This window comes from Chiroxiphia lanceolata, chromosome 5 (genome assembly GCF_009829145.1).
Source record: "Chiroxiphia lanceolata isolate bChiLan1 chromosome 5, bChiLan1.pri, whole genome shotgun sequence".
In the NCBI taxonomy this organism is placed as follows: Eukaryota; Metazoa; Chordata; class Aves; order Passeriformes; family Pipridae; genus Chiroxiphia; species Chiroxiphia lanceolata.
Genome location: NC_045641.1, coordinates 74,571,301 through 74,588,745, shown reverse-complemented (window position 1 = coordinate 74,588,745; position 17,445 = coordinate 74,571,301). Strand labels below are relative to the sequence as shown.

Below are 17,445 nucleotides of genomic sequence, written 5' to 3'. Positions count from 1 at the left end.
GGCACAACTTTCCCCGCGGGCGGAGCGGATCCAGGCGCGCGCCCTGCCAGGAAATATAGTCCCTGCCCGCTCCCGGCTCCCCCCCCTCCCGTTTTCCCTGCCCGTCCCCGCGGGAGGGGCCCGGCGGGGCCGGGCTGCGGGGGGATGGGGGGGCGGGCGCGGGGCGGGGCGGGGGGCGCGCGCGGGCGGGGGCGCGCGGGGAGGGGTCCGTCCCCCCCCGGCTGGGCGGAAAGTGAGTGATGAGTCCGAGTCCCCGCACTGGGGAGAACAACTTGCCGTGCGCGGCCAGGACTGGGCTGTGCTGGGGGGCTCCCGCCGCCCTACTCCTTCTTTTTTATCCATTTTTTTCCCTGGCTTTCCTTTCTTCTTCTTCTTTTCTTTTTTTTTTTTTTTTTTTTTTTTTATTACTTTTTTATATCCTAGGGAGGGAGGGGGTGGCTGCCTTGGCTGGCTGGCGGGTCGGTTACAAAAAAGCGAGAGAGAGAAAAGAAAACAAAAACAAACAAAAAAGCCAAAAAAGAAAAAAAAAAGAAAAGAAAAGAAAGGGGGGAAAGAAAAGAAAAGAGAAAAAAAAAAGCCAAACAAAACCAAACCAAAAAGCAAACCAACCAACCAACCAAACAAACAAAAAAAATAACAAACTTCCCTCGGCGCTGAAAGTGGCAGGAAAGTGCCTGGCAAGTTGCAGGGATGGAGCTACACAGCTTGCAGGAGGCGTTAAAAGTGGAAATCCCGTGCCAGCAGGTAAAGGACGGCGCCGGCGGGTCCCCCGCGCTGCCGGTCCCGCCGGACCCGGTGCATGCCCGGCCACCGCCGCCGTGCCGCAGCGGGAGGGGGGGCGGCGGGACCCCCGGCCCCCCGCCGCAATGGCGAGCACTCCCACAAAGTACTTTGGGCCGAGTTTTTGTGTGTGTGTGTGTGTGTGCCGGGGAGAGAGAGGATGCGGAGCGAACGCTGCGGTCGGTGCTGTGCGAGTGTGAGTGTGCGTGAGTGTGAGCGAGTGCGAGTGCGAGTGTGTGTGTGTGTGTGTGTGTGTGTGTTGGAGAGATTAGGACGAGACTTGAATATTTATGAGCTTTGCTAGAAACTGACTCGCAGTGTTTACTTGCCTCTTTGTTCCTTACCCCCCTCCCTCCCCCGTCCACACACATACATACATTTAAAAAAATCCATTAAACTTGAAACAGTTTCTAATTCCTCCTTTTTTTTTGGGGGGGGGCGATTTTTTTTTTTTTAATAGAAACTAGTTGCACAGATGAAGCAAGATCCACAGGTAAATGCAGATCCTTTTTTTTCTCTTCTTCAGTATTTTATCCCTGCCGTAATAAGCGCAGTTGTGCTGGGACAGCAGGATGAGAAACTTTATCAGTAAGAGATCTCATTTTGTAGTCTGCACTGAGCTTTCTTGCTAAGGAGGGTGTTTTGTGTGTGCATGCTTCCGTACGGCTTCGGTGGAACGGTTTTGCCTTTGAACAATTTCTAGCTCGCAAGTTTATTCATTACGGGGGTTAGTTTGCACTTTGCCTTTAATATGCATCTTGTTGCCGTTTTTGCAGAACGGGGATCTTAAGAAACAAATCCATGAAAGGCAATCAAGAATAGCAGCTCTTAATGAGAAACAAGTAAGGAACAGATCGATTCAGTTGTGTTTGGTTTTTCTTCTTGTTTTTACGGTGCACTATCTAAACATCCGAAAAGTGTCTGCGTTAGCTGAAAAATACCGGCAGCAGGGAATATAACGTTCATTTTCCTCTGCGTAGAGTCAGAAAATGCATGTTTTCATAATGAGGTCGGGTTCTCTGATGTCTTGCTGGGGGAAAGAATGATTTTCAGTACTAGTAGTAAAAAGATAAGCAGTAGTTAAAACGTAAAAAAAAAAAAAAAAAAAAAAAAAAAGAGAGGCGTCCATTTTGAGTTGGTCGACATGTTTTAGGAATATGGAAAATTCTCCTGTCTTGGGCTACTTTGTGCACTTCCGTGTAATGTGCAGAGTAAGAGTTGGGAGGGGGGAGGCTGGAGCCCCGTTCGGAGCCATTTCTGGGTTTGATTACAAAACTGATTTTTATTGATCACTTTATTTCTTTTCTTCTTCTTCTTCTTCGTCTTTTTTTTTTTTTTTTTTTTTCCCTCCCCACTTGCCTTTCTCTTCCCTTGGTCTGATCTGACGTGTTGGCTTTTGATTCGAGTTCACTTAGGCACTTTCACTTTCCCCCCCCCGCCCCGCTTCCAAAAATACGAATAAAAACAGATTAACCTGTTTCGGCTGCCGGGAGGTGGTGGCCGTGGGGGGAGGCGGGGGGAGCAGCCCACCGAAACGGAGGAGGGGGCCAGAACAAGCCGGGAACCTTGCTCCCCTCCTGGCTGCCTGCCCTCCCCAAACTTTGCCGTGGCTGTTTCTGCGCGGGGTGACCCCCGGGAGGAGGTTTCCCGGCAGGAAAGTTTCGGGGCGGGGGGCGGCGGGCGCTCAGCACCGCGGACAGCGCTCCCGCTCCCCTTCCCGCCCGCATTCCCGCTCCCCTTCCCGCTCCCCTTCCCGCTCCCCTTCCCGCTCCCCTTCCCGCTCCCCTTCCCACTCGCCCAACTCCCCGCGCCCCCCTCCCTCCCTTGGCCCCTCTCCCGGCACTTCCAGGCGCGGGGGGGGCGGTCGGCGGAGCCCGCGGGGTTTGTGCCGCCCGGAGCCCCCTGCCCAGCCCGGGGCTCAACTTTCCGCGGCCGCCCCCGGGGTGCCCCCCCTGCCCCGCTGCCCCTGCCCCGCTGCCCGGGCTGCCCTGCCCTCCCTCGCCCGGCCCCGAGCGCGGCTCCTCCGTTCAGCACCAGCACCGGGGACAGCGCCCGCCAGCCCAGAGCCGCCCCTCCATCCATCCCCGATCCATCCCCGCATCCATCCCCGCATCCCTCCCGCCGCGGGGACGGGGGAAAGGGGCACGTGCGCGGGTCCACCCCTTTTTTCCCCATTCTTTTTTCTTTTTTTTTTTTTCCTTTAATTTTTTTTTCCTTTTTTTTTTTTTTTCGGTGTGTGTGTTGTGTTTTGTTTTGCCGGAGTTGCGGTGGAAGTTGCAAAAAGTGCTCCGTGCCCGTGCGAGCCGTGCCCGCGGGCGATGGTGGCTGCACGCCACCCTTTTTTCCTCCCAGTTTATTGTAATCAGAATTTGTCAGCACTCTCAGTTTGGTAGTGGAAGCTTCCATTTTGTGAGGAAGGGGTGTTGGTTCCTCCTAACATGGAGAAAAGTCTGCGGAGTTTGCCGGTGGGGGATGGGGCCCCATTCATGCTCAACATTACCATTTTGATTGCTTTGATGCCATTTTTGGAGGGGGGAGGGGAGAGAATACCCTACTCAGCAGAGCACAAAGATGTTTAATCACTGTATAGAATCAAATCAGATACTTTCTTTTCTAAAGCAAATCTGACACTACATGATAGCTAAGGGCTGTTAGTCCCTTTTTTGCAGTGTAAAACAGCAAGTTGTTGACTCTAATACTACTATACTGAGTAGAAGGTGTTTTTTTTTTTAAACAAGGTAACAGCCTTTACTGCAACAATGCATCTTTATGTGTTCTTTCTTCAATATGGAAATAGTTTTACTGTTCTAAGTGGGTATTTAGAACATACATTTGATCATTTCCCCCTGTATTGTAGCAACTATTTCAAGGCTGTTTAAATTTTTATGATCATAGTAAATGAGAAGCTATTTATTATGTGTCATGTTGGAATTTAGATAAGGCAGAGAGACACATTTGAAAATACAGTTTGAACGTTCTGATTCAGCTCAGGGAAAAAGGCTCTTGCTAAGCTTGTGCAGCATATTATATATAGTATAATCCAAACTAACTAGTAAACAATGTCGTGTATTTATGACTCGCCCTCCTCATAATCTTGTAAATAAATCTATAGACCGTGAAGTAATTAAACATAAAATACTTAAAGTCTGTAAACAGCAAATTTGGCCTAGCAGGAAACCTGCTATTTTTAGGCAAAACCCCAGATTTCTTTTACTGATTTCAACGCCCTGTGCAACAAGAGCTCATAAATAAGAGGCTGGCTGGCGGTGTGCTGTCCTCGTGCTCCAGGCTGCCACCTCCAGAGGTCTACACTGGAATCTGTCTCAGGTCACAAGTGAAATGAGTTTGGAGGTCTCAGCCTGTGACTGAGTCACAAACCCATGGTGTGACTTTGCAGACTTGCTATAATTAGCAGTTGCTCCTTAGGTGATGGCTCACAAATGAACTCTGGGTCCTTGAGGGTGTGGGGAAGGTGCACTGGAAGCTCCTGAGACAATAGGTGGGCTGCTGGTGATTTCCTGGCCATCTGAAAACACCAGGGTAAACTTAAGCAGGCAGTGTAAGTAGGGAGGTTATTTTTACATATGTATTTACGTTCCTCCCCCCTCTGCCCCCCCGAAGATTTGTTTAGGCACAACTAATTCATAATTCAATAATGTATACCTTTGATTGTGCATGCACTGAATACAGAAGACCCTAAAATTGCATTTCAATTAAACTGCACATGTGGATGATGAAACAGATAGTAAAATGAATGGATCCACATCATCCACATCTGTTAGAAATATAGCAGGAGTGAGTGTTATCTCTCAGTGCCCCTATTCATCACTTTTCCATTGTAGCCACTGGCATTTGTGGCAATATTTCCTTTTCTTGAAAGTTACAAATAAACACAAGAAAGAACTGAATGATAAACCAAACTTTTGAGGTAAATGTATGAAGTAGATTTATGCACAGTTGGATTTAAAGTTACAGCCTAGTTAAGAATCCCTGGCTAGTCATGGATGTTTCTTTTGTGTTGGTGCCTTAGAGACATATGCAGTTAAGCATAGTTGTAATATTTTCTCAGTGTTTTCAAATAAGTACTGTAGAGCCATCACTGTCATTATTGGAAAGGCACAGCTTCAGTCAGTACTAAATTTGGCATCCAACTCAGAAAGGCAAAAGTTAGACTTCTGTCAGAGGTATATCCTTTGGATGCTGTAGTTTTGATTAATTGTAATCACATTTGAGAGTGGCTTACCTCTTCTTTAACAAGATATGATGTGTGAAGACTCCATTAGTTGGTCCAGTGGTTTTACACCTTCAATCTACAGCACATGCAGAGCAGCAGTAACATTTTTATCTAAATTGTCAAGCAACAAGCATTTATATGTAAATAAAAGAGCTATCATAAGAGCCAGCACTGGCCTTAAAAGCACACCAGAGGTGCTCTGCTGCATGTGTATCTCGCTTTCTTTATGTCCTTAAAGAGTCATTAAGGGCATTTTAATTTTAGAAAGTTGTGTCTTATTAATTAATAGATCAGGATAAACAAATAAGCAAACCTTTAACCTCCGGTTGTAAGTTCCTTTTTACTGACATAAGTGTTAGGTGGCAAGCCAGGTCTTAAAAATAAGCAATGAGCATGTGTGGGCCACTATATTTTCGCCCGTGATGAACTCTGAATTCAGCCAGCCTGTCCTGGAGCGTGGTAATAAAAATATGTCTTCCTGAAAGACATTATGTATATGCCATTCACTTGTGCACTGCCTCATTTCTTTACCATAATTTACTATCTATGCAGAAAATCAACATTAGTTTCAGGCAGACTCTCCCAGCCTGTGTTATTGCTGGTTTGTTGTGGTTTTTTTTGGGGGGGTGGTGTGGTGTGGTATATCTGAAATTAAATCGCTGCCTGTGTTTTGCCTGTGGTGATCACCAGCAAAGCCTGTTTGTGGAAAGCATTAGACTTCTTAAAATTGAAGTACAGTTCTTGTGCAAGTTGTTGGAAGAGGTTTAGCTCGAGATGCCTGGTCATACTGATGCGAGCTCTTTGTTTTGGGGAAGAGGAGGACCTCGGGGCTTTGGTTTGTTGAAATTCCTGCTGTGCTGTGCCTGGAAATGGCAGCATTGTTTACACGTGTTAAAGGGTAAATTGTTGACATTTGCCAAAGCTCAGGATTTCATATGGCTGGGAACCTTCCAAACGGGAAAGGTAAAAGAAGGGTTGTAAAGCCTCAGTGAAAACCGGGGCCAAATCTGAAAGGCATTTCCAGATGGAGCTGAACCCGAGGTCAAAGCCTCTCCCAAGGTGTGCACAGTGCTTCCCAGTGCTCTGGCAAGAATTCCACCCCTGGGTGGCTCTGGAAGTCCAGGGAGACAGAGCCATGGGCTCCCAGGTGGAGTATTAGACTTTTCAGTCACTGCACTGAGTCTTTAGACACAAAGACAACAGGTATTAAATATAAGCTTGACTTTGCACGTTGAGGTCCCACTGACTTGTCTGGGAATTCTGAACAACTGTGGAATGAAATGAACTCACTGGGTCAGAGTAAAGATTAGTTCTGGATTGTGACTCAGAAAGCTCCAGTTCCTTTTTTTTCTTTTTTCTTTTTTTAATTGCAAAATCAGCTGGCAATTTATTGGTGGCTTTGCCATCTGCAGAAAAAGTGACAAAACTAGGGAGGAATTTACCTTTGGCTCCTTAGAGGAGAAACTCAGGAATATCAGGAATCCAGTTTGAGTCATGGCAATCCCAGCCTTCTGTTTGTGCTTTCAGTAACACCCTATTGAGATCCCTGTTCCTACTGAGGAGAAAGGGTGATAAAGGACATTTTCATGGAGGTGGAACACAATGGAAGTATGGCTTTCTGCCTTCCATTGGGTTGCCCTTATAAGATTCATGGAAATTGCACATCCACAGTGAAAATGTGTACTGGAGGGGGTTAGAACCCCCTTTTGTTTGGGAGCTGCTGGACTGGCACGGGAAATGGGATTTCATTCCAGCATTTTTCTTTGACTGTACACTTTTCTGTACTTGTGCAGTGAATCACTTGGCAGGGCTAAGTTGAAAAGTGAATGTTACGTTCATTCTAACCATTTTAAAGGGTTCACTTTGATATTTTAGCCACTTAAAACACCTGCTGTCAGAACAGTACAATTGATTTCAATTAACTTTGAATTTCTTCAATAAGATGACTCTTATAATAACTCCAGTAATCCCATGATGCCTCATTAGAGGAGCTGGCTATGATGATTATCCCTGTGATTTAGCAATTTTTTCCTTACAACGCCTTTGTCTATTCAGAAAAAGGAATTATGCCAACAATACCTTTTTATTTCACTTCTGCTTTCACACTAAAGACACTTGCTACCTGTTACACGTTGTAAAATCCCTAATTTGCACTTGCAGCAAACAGGTATTTGCTCAGATACTTTGGTGGGGAGATCCTTTCAAGGCAACTTCAGTTCTGCGTAGGAACTGCACGTCTTGGAGTCAGAATTTGGTTTATTGTTTTAGTAGATGCTTGGACAGTTGGAAGTGGTGTTTCTGCAGGAGGCTTTGTCAGGAGCTCTGGATTGAGGGGACACGCTCTCCACTGGTGGATGCCATGTGTGCAGCTCATCCAGGGCAGTGTGTCTTGGCAGATGTGCAAACCAGTTCACTTTGCTTCAGGAGCTGGTCCACAGGGCCACTGTATTTGTGGAAGAAAACGGGAATGTGTCCTTTCCATGGCATGATGCTAAAGAAGGGGCTCTGAATGGTGGTTTTAAACCACATTTCCAGTGGGATACTGCATCAGTCTCAACAATTCTGGTGTGTTCAAGTAGAGAAAATCCCTTTTCATCTCATTCCAGATTTGATTTTCAAGTTGAAAGCGTGAAGGCGTATAAAGACACGTTCATACAGAGTTACTTTTAACTTTTCCCTCTTTGCCGTTCTCTGTGTGATCAAAGATTAAATATGCAGTATTTTTGTACTTGATTATAAAGTGATACCTCCCTCTCCCCTCCACTCCCCAAACAAAATCTGAAGCATGAACACAATTTCCAGTCTAGGGAGTTAAAGGGGAGAAGTTTGCAAATCAATGAGACAGGGCCGTGGTAAACGGTTTCTGTGTGGCCAGGGTGTCCAGGAGGGCAGTTGGGACACACAGAGGAGCTGGAGGTAAAGGAACTGTGGAAATGGGCTGCAAGTTTAAGATAAGAACAAAGAAGAACGGAAAAAAAAAAAAAAGAATTGGACTAATTGAAATGCAAATTTGTCGTTCTGCCATTAAAGCAGACAGTTATTGCAACATAACAGACTCATATCTGGTCTGTCCAATCCTCATCACACACTTCCCTTATGTGTGGATATACATGTACTTTTATATGTATATATATATATATGTATATATTACTTTTTTTTTAACTTAAGGTGGTACTACTTTTTTAATTGGGAATTGTTCTCCTTGAGCCAAAATGTACCTCCTTAAACCCGCTTTCTCCCCCCACCCCTCTCTTTTTTGAATCAGCTGCTTATTGTTATGTAGTAGCAATTTCCAGAGTGTCATAGGAAATTGCTGATGCGGCTTTAGTTCTCCTCCAACCTGCAACTGCCAATAGAGAGCCTCTGCTGAAATCTAATATGTACCACAGGGCTTTTTGCACATGTACAGCCAGACCTTCTGCTTAATAGACAGAGACAGTGGGAAACTGAGGATGAATTTTCTTTTTTTAACCCGTGGAGAAGTTAAATATATGTAGTTTAAACTATAGACCACCCCTTGGAGTGAAGTAAAACCAGAGAACTGACTCTTAAGTGTGGCTGCAGTAAAATCAAGACAATAAGTGCTTGAGAGCTCAGTAGATGTGATGGGTGGTGTTAATTTAGGCTTTTGAGAGGCAATCTCATTTTCAGAGTTGTAATTCAGTTTTAAGAGCCTGGGTGGGTGTTAAGGCTGTGACCAGAACCGTGTGTTCAAGGGAAGGCCGGTCTGATTGCTGCTGTTTAATCGAGAGGAGCACACAATTGGTGTTGAAACAGAAGCTAAATCTGTGTAGTGTCTAAGTTCTTTTCGTTTCCACATTGATTGAAGTTGATCCTGTTGGTGCTCTGTCATGGAGCTCACCCCCGATCCAGGGAGGAGCAGTGGAATTGCCTCTCTGCGCAAACTCGGCCATCGACGACCAATCTTACAGGGCTACAGAAAGTGAAATTGTATATTACATTTTGATTAAGTGAGTCAAGTGAGAATCATTGGTACTTTTGACGTGCAGCAGAGATTAACCTGCGTTTTCTGTAACGCTGTGTTTTCCTAAAGCGCTTTGGATCAGCTGAGATTGCCTAAAGATTTATTGGTGAATCAAAGCTTCTCTGAGGACGAGAAAGACAAGAGAAGCTTCCATTCTCAGAAATGTACAGACTGGAGTGTCTCTGTGTATAAATGTGCTTGTGTGTCTCTGTGTGTGTGTGTGTGTGTGGTTGGGTGTGAGCATAAGGTCTTTCTCTTTGATATCATTCAGGCAGAAAGCCAATATGCGCATGTAAATGAGCCTGAAAATGTAATTAAAAATATATACATACTGGGGACTGTGATACAGAATTTGTTATGAGATGCAGGTTACGAAGTGACAAGTAACATTTCCTATACAATCACTGATACTCACTCTCATCTGTGATTTATGCAGCTTGTTTGTTATTAAGTCCCAAACAGATAAATGCTGGAGTTATTTCTTTAGATACCATTTCCTCACAGTGAGTAAAGCAAAGTAAGCCTTGCCCATTCTTTTCCCTTCAGCCAAAACAAAAGCTAAAATACACCTACCATGCAAGTGTTCCTACGGAGGCTAAAAGTATTTTACATGAGGTCAGATAAAGACCTATTTGATAACATATCTTCCCTGGCAGTAAGATGTGACAAAATAGACGCACTTGTGAATACAACTAAGATCAAGGAAATTCTGCAAATCGTTAACACACATCGAGGAACTTGTATACAGATGGAAAAAGAGAAAGATTGCCAGGAGAAAGACGTAAACAATGTTGTCCTTTATTTCAGTGTAGATAACAAAGACTCACATATAAAAGCCTAAATGAGAGGCACCTCAGAAACTCCAAACTTTAGGCAAGAAGCCAGTTTTCTGTGCCTGAAAGTATTTTCTAAAAGTTAGGTCAGAGTGCTGGGTGCAGAAGCCGGCGTTTCTGCTCTCCAGCCTGGGGAGAAACTCGGTGGAAAAGCATTTATTTTGCATTTAAAAATACAAGTTGTAATCCAGATGTATTTCTGTCAACAGCTCCGTAGCCCATAAATATACACAACCTAAGCCAGTGCCTTATTTATGTTATTTTATTAACATTCTTTGCTGAGTGGGCTTGAATGGAGCACAATCTCTCATATAGAGGATCTAATTATAAACACAAGGGACAGAACCAAATAAGCAGTCTTTAAAGGGAAAAGAGTCTGGCAGCTTTGTTTAAAGTGTCCTTTAATGAACTTCTTTAGCAGCTTGTATCTTAGCAACACATTTTATTACATACCAGTGCGGGAGAAGCAGTTTGCAGATGGAGTTGCACACAGTAATTTATTTCCCCCCCCCCTTTTTTTTTCCTTCCTCTTTTTTTTTTTTTCCCCTCTCCTATTTCTCTGTGGTGACTCAACTGGAATGTGCAGAGTAGCTTTTCTAACACTGATAGCTCACTCGAAACCCCTGATTGGTTCATTTGTATCTGCTCTGTTTTGTTGGTTGATGAAAAAGGCATTTAGTATGGTAAATGCATAGTGATTTTGCTTGCTCTTAGAAATTCAGATATGACTGTTTTGAATAGGCATGGATTTAAATGGAAAACAACCCGAGGTTTGTTTTTTTTTCTCCCAGTGCACTTTTTTCTCCTGGATGTCTTGCACTCGTTGCACACACCGAGTTCCCAGATTTGGAAGTTATTTACTCCCCATGTTACATGGGGTTGTTTTAATATGTCATCTTTCACCACTCCAAAGCTAATTGGGATGCAGCAGTGACAGAAGCATTTGCCATCTTTTTTTCTGTCTTCTTAGACAGAACCTGGCGCTTAAACTGCAAATATGTAAAGAAATAACTGTTGTTTTAAAGCCAGTTGAAACACTGCACTACACTCCCTCCTTCAGATGACCTACAGGGCTTATCTTTGTTGAAAGAAATACTTTTTGTTCTCTCCACTATTAATTGCAGACCAAGTTCTGCTTGTGTGTTTTGAGTGAAAAAGTATGTGAGTAGCTTTTCTCAACAGGGTCTGTGGAGGAATGTGACGCTTTTGAAGATGTGCATGAGCAATACAATCTAGACTTTGTTATTTGTTTCTCATAAATTAAAGGGGGAGAATGCCTTTAATTAAATACTATTCAGCTCAATTTACATTTTCTGCTGGCTAGGCAGGTGTAAATCCAGAAATATATTTCCCTGGAGTTCACTGGAGTTACCCAGCATTTGCACAGAACCTGACCAGGGGGAGAGAAGCAGGTGAGAAGGGGAGAGGGAGGATGAAGGCAGTCCAGAGTGCTGGGAAAACCCAGAGAGGATGGAGATTGTTGGCTTAGAGACACTGCTCTTGGGGATGGCTTCATTAAACTTCTGTTAAGAGCTGATATATTAGGGGTTGATATTAAAAAGACAAACCCCATTCATTTAATAAAGTCCACTGATATTTGCAAGTAGACAGGAGGTGGTTTTTGAAAGAGATTGAGTTGTTTCTTTGCTTAACATTAGTGCAATGTAATGCATTTCCATTAACTGGCAAACTATTACATTTCTCGAGTCCTTAGTTCAGAAAAAGAAATTTCCTTTCACTCCAAAATACAGCTGGCTGGATGGATTTGACTCCAGTTTTCTGGTTCCAGTATGTCAGGTGACAGCCTGCCCGTTGTCCCCTTTGGATGTGCAGTATCTCAGCCTTAGTGGCAGCATAGAGGAGTCCTTTGAACTTTAAAATCAGTCAGTGTAGCACAGAGGGGTAAAGGATGCAGCCCCACCTGCCTTTACAACACGGGGATACTGGACCTGAAAGAGCCAAAAGCCATCCAGGTGCTGTGTGATTAACTTACTTCCTTCTTTTGTCATTCAGTCCACTGTTTATTAACTTAAATTGGATTGAAAAAACTCTGAGCTGGGGGAGTGCACCAGGATCTTGCCCAGTCCCCAGGATTAATGATGACAGCCTGGGCTGTCGAGCAGGCTGCATCCTGGAATCTGCAATATTGCTGCACAAAGGGCTATATGTTTTTCTGTATTGGCCATAACAAAAGGGACCAGCAGTTACTGGAACAATTCATGTCCTGTCTTGAGAAATAGTATTTACACCAGGCACAACGTTTGAAGACCAAGTCTCAGGGTAATTTTTTTTTTTTTTAATGTGCTGGTGATGGGAATATTTAAGTGAGGTGTAAAAGCAAGAGTCTTAACATGTTCAGAAAATCCCTTCACAAATGTTGAGGTAACAGAGAACAAAATGAAGAACTTAATTCTTTTCCTTAACAGTTAGGAAGGAATTAGGAACCTGTGTATCAGATTGGCCAAAACATATCAGTGAGCTCCAGTTGTTCATTTTTCCTTCAATAAAGAAAGCAAATACTGGGTTTTTTTTTCAAGAAGCACAAACATTTCCAGAAACTTCTTTAACCCTCTGAGTGCTAGCACTGCACCTCATTACAGAAGTACTTTTACTAGAGGAAACTTAAAGGAACTTCCATCCCCAGATGAAGCAAAGACTCATTTATAAACAATGAGAGCAGGAACAATAGAAAGCTGAGTGCATTCTGCATGAATAATATAACTGAGGATTGTGAAAAGCCTGTGATTTTTGTATACCAAACCCAGTGTGGGAGTGCAACATTCAGCTGATTTTTTTGACAGTGGAGATTCATCCCTTCTCCCTCCCCATGTGTATGTGCAAACAGACACACACAGAGCCTGGCACGGGTGAGTAAAGAGGGGAGTCACCAGCAGCTCCTGGGCACTGATGTTGAGACTTGGGTGTAAATTCATAAAACTGGTGGAACTTGGGTTGAAATCTAGGCCAGCAATGAGCTCTAATTTACGCCTGAGGTAGGTGGAGGAAAGGTCGGAGACCTGTTTTAAGAATAGAGTCTGAGCTCAGTCTGGATCCTGGACTGTGAGTCTGATTTTGTTTGCATTTGTGAGTTTTTAAGTCTGAGAGCTTATGAGGCCTTCAGCGGGAACTCCTATTTCTGGCACCTTTAGATAGATCATTTTTATTTATGAGGCTAAATCTGGATTTAAGCTCTGCAAATCAGGCCTCTTGGTTAAAAAGTTTTGACTATAGTTGGTTATTTTATTTTTTTTTTTCCTCTTGCATTTTCTTAATTAAAGTCAGTCTCCTAAACGTGCTGAACTTTAAGCTCCTTGGATCTGTCTTTGTCCTGTGTGTATTTAGGGTTTGGCTTAATGAGATTCTGTTCCAGGAGTCCCAGACCATAAGGGAATGCAAACAGTGAAGGCAGTAGTAGCTGATGTTTTGCCATTCACAGTGGCAGAAGAAACTTTCCCTGGAACTCATCTTTGAGTGTCTTTGCCAGCTCTGTTACAAATACAGAGCAAGCAAGCTGGGATTGTCCTGGCTTGGCCTGCCTGGGGTGGTCCATTCATCCACTGGTATGAATTTGCTCCCCTATGTTACAGAAAAATAACATATAGTTATGAGTGAGATGATCTTTAAGGTTCCTTCCAACCCAAGCCAGTCTATGATTTTCTTGAGTTTCTGGGGGTTTTTTTGCAGCTCAGTCCCTGGTTGCTCTTTGAAATTGCCACCTATTAAACTGAGTGCTGTCAAATGATGGATTTGTGAGATGATCCAATGCCCAGAAAGCTGGACTGAAATCCCACTAATGTATTTCCCGGGGATCTTTGTCCTGTATGGCCCCTATTAGTTCTACGAGTGTTAGCTGGACACAGGGGCGAGGAAAAGCTCTGGCCATAATTACAATTTCTGATAGTTTCAACTGGAGTTAGCATCAGCCACTGTTTTGCTGATGGTTTTCCTCTTAAGGCTGTGGCTAATCCTTCAGGTTTTGGTGTCTCTTGGAGTTATTTCTTTGAAAAGGTAGCTTTAGACTATTAATCCAGAACAAAGTCTGAATAACAACTAAGTGAAAATTGCTACATAATTACGTAACAATTCACTGTTTTTTGAAAAAGGTCCTGGGCTGTTCCAACCTACTGTGTAAACACCTGAAGTTTTCCAAGTGCTCAGTTCTCACCAGACTAGGCAGGTATGTGACCTGAGGTTCATTGAAATGCAGTTTCTTGACCCAGCTGAACTCTGTGCTCCTATGGGCTGTTATTGTCCACTGAAGGAATTTTGCCTTTCCAGGTTGAGGATCCATTAGGTAGGTGCAATTCCTCCCAAGTCATTATACTGTTTTTAGCTTAGGAAGGCTTAAACTTGGCATTAATGGATAGTGGACTTCTGTGGGAATTTGGTTTGCTATGCTGGATGTGCAATGACAGCCTTAAATAAAAATGATTTGGCTACTTTACAAGCCTATCCAATCTTGTTCTGAGAGAACTCTCTGCTGCCTAAGAGCATCCCGAATTATTTTTTTTTAGTGGAAGTGGCTTAGAAGAAGAAGTAGACACAGGGATTTGTGTTTTAAGGGCCAGATTCTGCCAAACTCAAGGGTGTTGGCATAAGCACCCTTCATATTTCAAGGAGGAAAATTCCCCTCCACCTGGTACAAGAGGTTTACAGAGTGTACAGAGATCAAAACACTCAAAGAGCACAGGAAAGGGAATTAGAGATGATATCTAGAACAAAGGGGTTAAGTTGAAACTTATGGGTTCCCTGTGAACACAGCAGGAAGGTCCCAGTATTGTGATGGGAAATCAAGAGGGAGGGGTAGAAGTCTGAGATGGGAAGATGATTTTTTTTCCAACAGAGTGGAGGCTGAGGAGCTTCTGAGGAGGAGCTGCTGGCAGGCAGGTTGTGACTCAGCGCACACCCATAGCTGGCACAGGTCTGAGCTTCTTCCTCTTCCCACATTTCCTTATTTCCCAGAAGAAATAGAAGCTCACACTTTAAGATTAATTAGCTAATGATGATAGGCAGGAAATGGGATGCTAGAAGGGGAGTTAAGATGAGGGTTGATACTCCTGTGCACACCTTCCAGCTTTTCCTTATTTGCATGAAGTTGATCCAGTCTTTCATGGGACCAGCTTTTGCTGAGTGTGTAGCCAGGAAATGTGCAGGGAGCTGTGTTTTAGTGGGACTCAAATCAGTAATGTGACTCCATTGTCAAAATGCTGTGCATCTTTATTTCTCAAGGATAATGGACTCCATCTTTTTTCTAATTACCAGCTATAACTGCAGGTGTGATTGATTTTGCTCTACTGGAGTGTCATTACTGGCCTTTCTATATCCAGTTGTCCATGTTATAATGTTTGAATAAGCCTCTATTTAGAGTTACACTGTCCTGGCTCAGAGTAGTGGAGGCCGTCCCAAGCATTCAGGCAAAGTCTACTCTCATCCCAGGGTTTGAATGTCTGCACTGCATGGAACATGTTATGTGTGCTCCAGAAATGTGTTCTGCATGATGGTAATGAAGGACCAGCCTCTGTTATCTTTCCACACACTATTTTGAGGGCTAGAAATGTTTTACAGCCCCTCAGATCCGGGCCATTTCAGGTCTAATGGAGTTCTGGAATCCTACTTCAAGCTTTTGTTTTGGTTTTTTTTTGTTCCAGATGTAAGACCTGTGGCTGGGAACTGTGTCCCTCAAGGTGAAAGTCTCTTCCATGGCATAGCAGTAGTTTGGGTTGCAGTCTGTACTCAATTTATCTGTGTTAAGAGGAGTTCATGTCCATTGATTTTGTTACCTTGCTTAGATAGAACATTAGAGGGACACTTTGTAACTCCTTGTCTTTCTTAAGAAAATGCCACCAATTCACTTTTTCAGTAGGAATTATTGCCTCTCTTCTCAGATTCCTAATGTTTGTAGCATTATCCTGTACAGGAGACCCAGAAAAATCAATGTGATTCATAAACACAGCTGAAACTTACTTGACTTACTTTGCTCTGAACGTTTTGCTCGCTCTAGACAAGCAAACAAACATAATTGGAAGAAAGCACAGTAGTACCATTCTTTAGTGTTAAATAATATTGACTGCTGCAAAACAAGGGAACCAATGAGTAGTGCCCCAACATTCCTTTTAGACAGCCAGTAGCATTCTTTCATCCAGAGTTTTACCACTGCAGACCTTCAGTGCCACAAGGAGCTGTGTAAGCAGCCAAGTGGGGCATCCAAATGCCAGTGGTGCTTCCTCTGGCCAGGCTGGGTTGGGCTGTGACCTGATGGCACCAGGGCTGTGCTGTGGGCAGCAGGGGAGGGAGGTGATTCTGCCCCTCAGGTGAGACCCCCCTGCAGAGCTGCTCCAGCCCTGGGGAACAGCACAAGAAGGACGTGGAGCTGCTGGAGAGAGTCCAGGGGAGGCACCAAGATGATCAGAGGGATGGAGCAGCTCTGCTGGGAGCAAAGGCTGGGAGAGTTGGGATTGTTCAGCCTGGAGGAGTGAACCTGATTGCCAGGACCTGAAGGGAACAGCAAGAAAAACGGAGAGAGAGTATTTCCAAGGGCCTGGAGTGACAGGACAAGGGGGAGTGGCTTCAAACTGATGGAGAGAAGTCTTAGGTTGAATATTAGGAAGCAATTCTTCCCTGTGAGGGTGGGGAGGCCCTGGCACAGGTTGCCCAGAGAAGCTGTGGCTGCCCCTGGATCCCTGGAAGTGTCCAAGGCCAGGTTGGACGGGGCTTGGAGCAACCTGGGATAGTGGAAGGTGTCCCTGCCCATGGCAGGGGGTGGAATGAGATGGGCTTTAATGTCCCTTCTCACCCAAACCATTTTATGGTTCCTGTGGCTCCATAGCCCTGTGCATGCTGAGGGATCAGTTGTAGGGGGGTGCTTGGGGTGTAACAACCATTTCTTTAATACTCCTGAGGCACAAGGTGTGTACATTGTACAGTGTCCTCTTACTGCAACTACAATAACAATGAGGGCTGGGTCTTGTGTTGGCCTCAAAGTGACAAGAAGAATGAGGTTCTGGAACAACTTTCCAATTGAGGAAGTGGAAGGAAACAACCAGTCTTTTAATATCCAGGAGAAGCTGTGACACACAAAGGCGTGGGGGAGACTTGGGTGGCTGCAGGGGAAGAAAACACAGAGCAGCCACTTGTTTGTGAGCTATAGTGTTTGCAACTATTTCTGCAGGATGCAGAAAAAAATGTTAAGGGATGAAATGGTGGCTCAACATGTTAGCCAGTCTCTATTTATATCATGTGGGGAGGCAGTTCCAGCTGTCATAAACTTCCTGATAGATGATTCTTTCATATTAAGAAACTGATTCCAAAATTATTTTCTGTTCCAGTTCTTACAGCATCAGTCACAGGAGTGTTTTTTTATAGCACCTTGAACGCAGAGGTTTTTTTCAAAGCACAGATTGCTTGGTTTGTGGGACAGAGTTGGTATTTTCGCAGTAAACCAGACTGTTTCTGGCACTTCATTTTTCATTGGGATTTTGGTACCTGGAAGAGCCGTGAAACATTTTTGCAGAGTGTAGGGCTGCACTCAGATACAGGCTGATAAAGAGAGGGATCCCTACACGGAGGTGGAGGTGACAGTTTAAGTTCTGCCACTGGTATTTCTTTTTTGCTGC

The 17,445-nt window shown here is 44.3% G+C and overlaps 1 protein-coding gene across 2 annotated transcripts in view; it reads left to right on the top strand.

The window, feature by feature from the left end:
• Positions 1-599: 599 nt before the first annotated feature.
• PHF21B (PHD finger protein 21B) overlaps positions 600-17,445 on the top strand; it is a 147,278-nt gene continuing 130,432 nt past the window's right edge. For both annotated transcript variants that reach the window (XM_032689105.1, XM_032689104.1), the window contains exons 1-3: positions 600-744; positions 1,241-1,273; positions 1,557-1,622. In XM_032689105.1, coding sequence (XP_032544996.1) covers positions 691-744; positions 1,241-1,273; positions 1,557-1,622 — 153 coding nt within the window. In that variant the 5' untranslated portion in view covers positions 600-690. The remainder of the gene's footprint in view (positions 745-1,240; positions 1,274-1,556; positions 1,623-17,445) is intronic.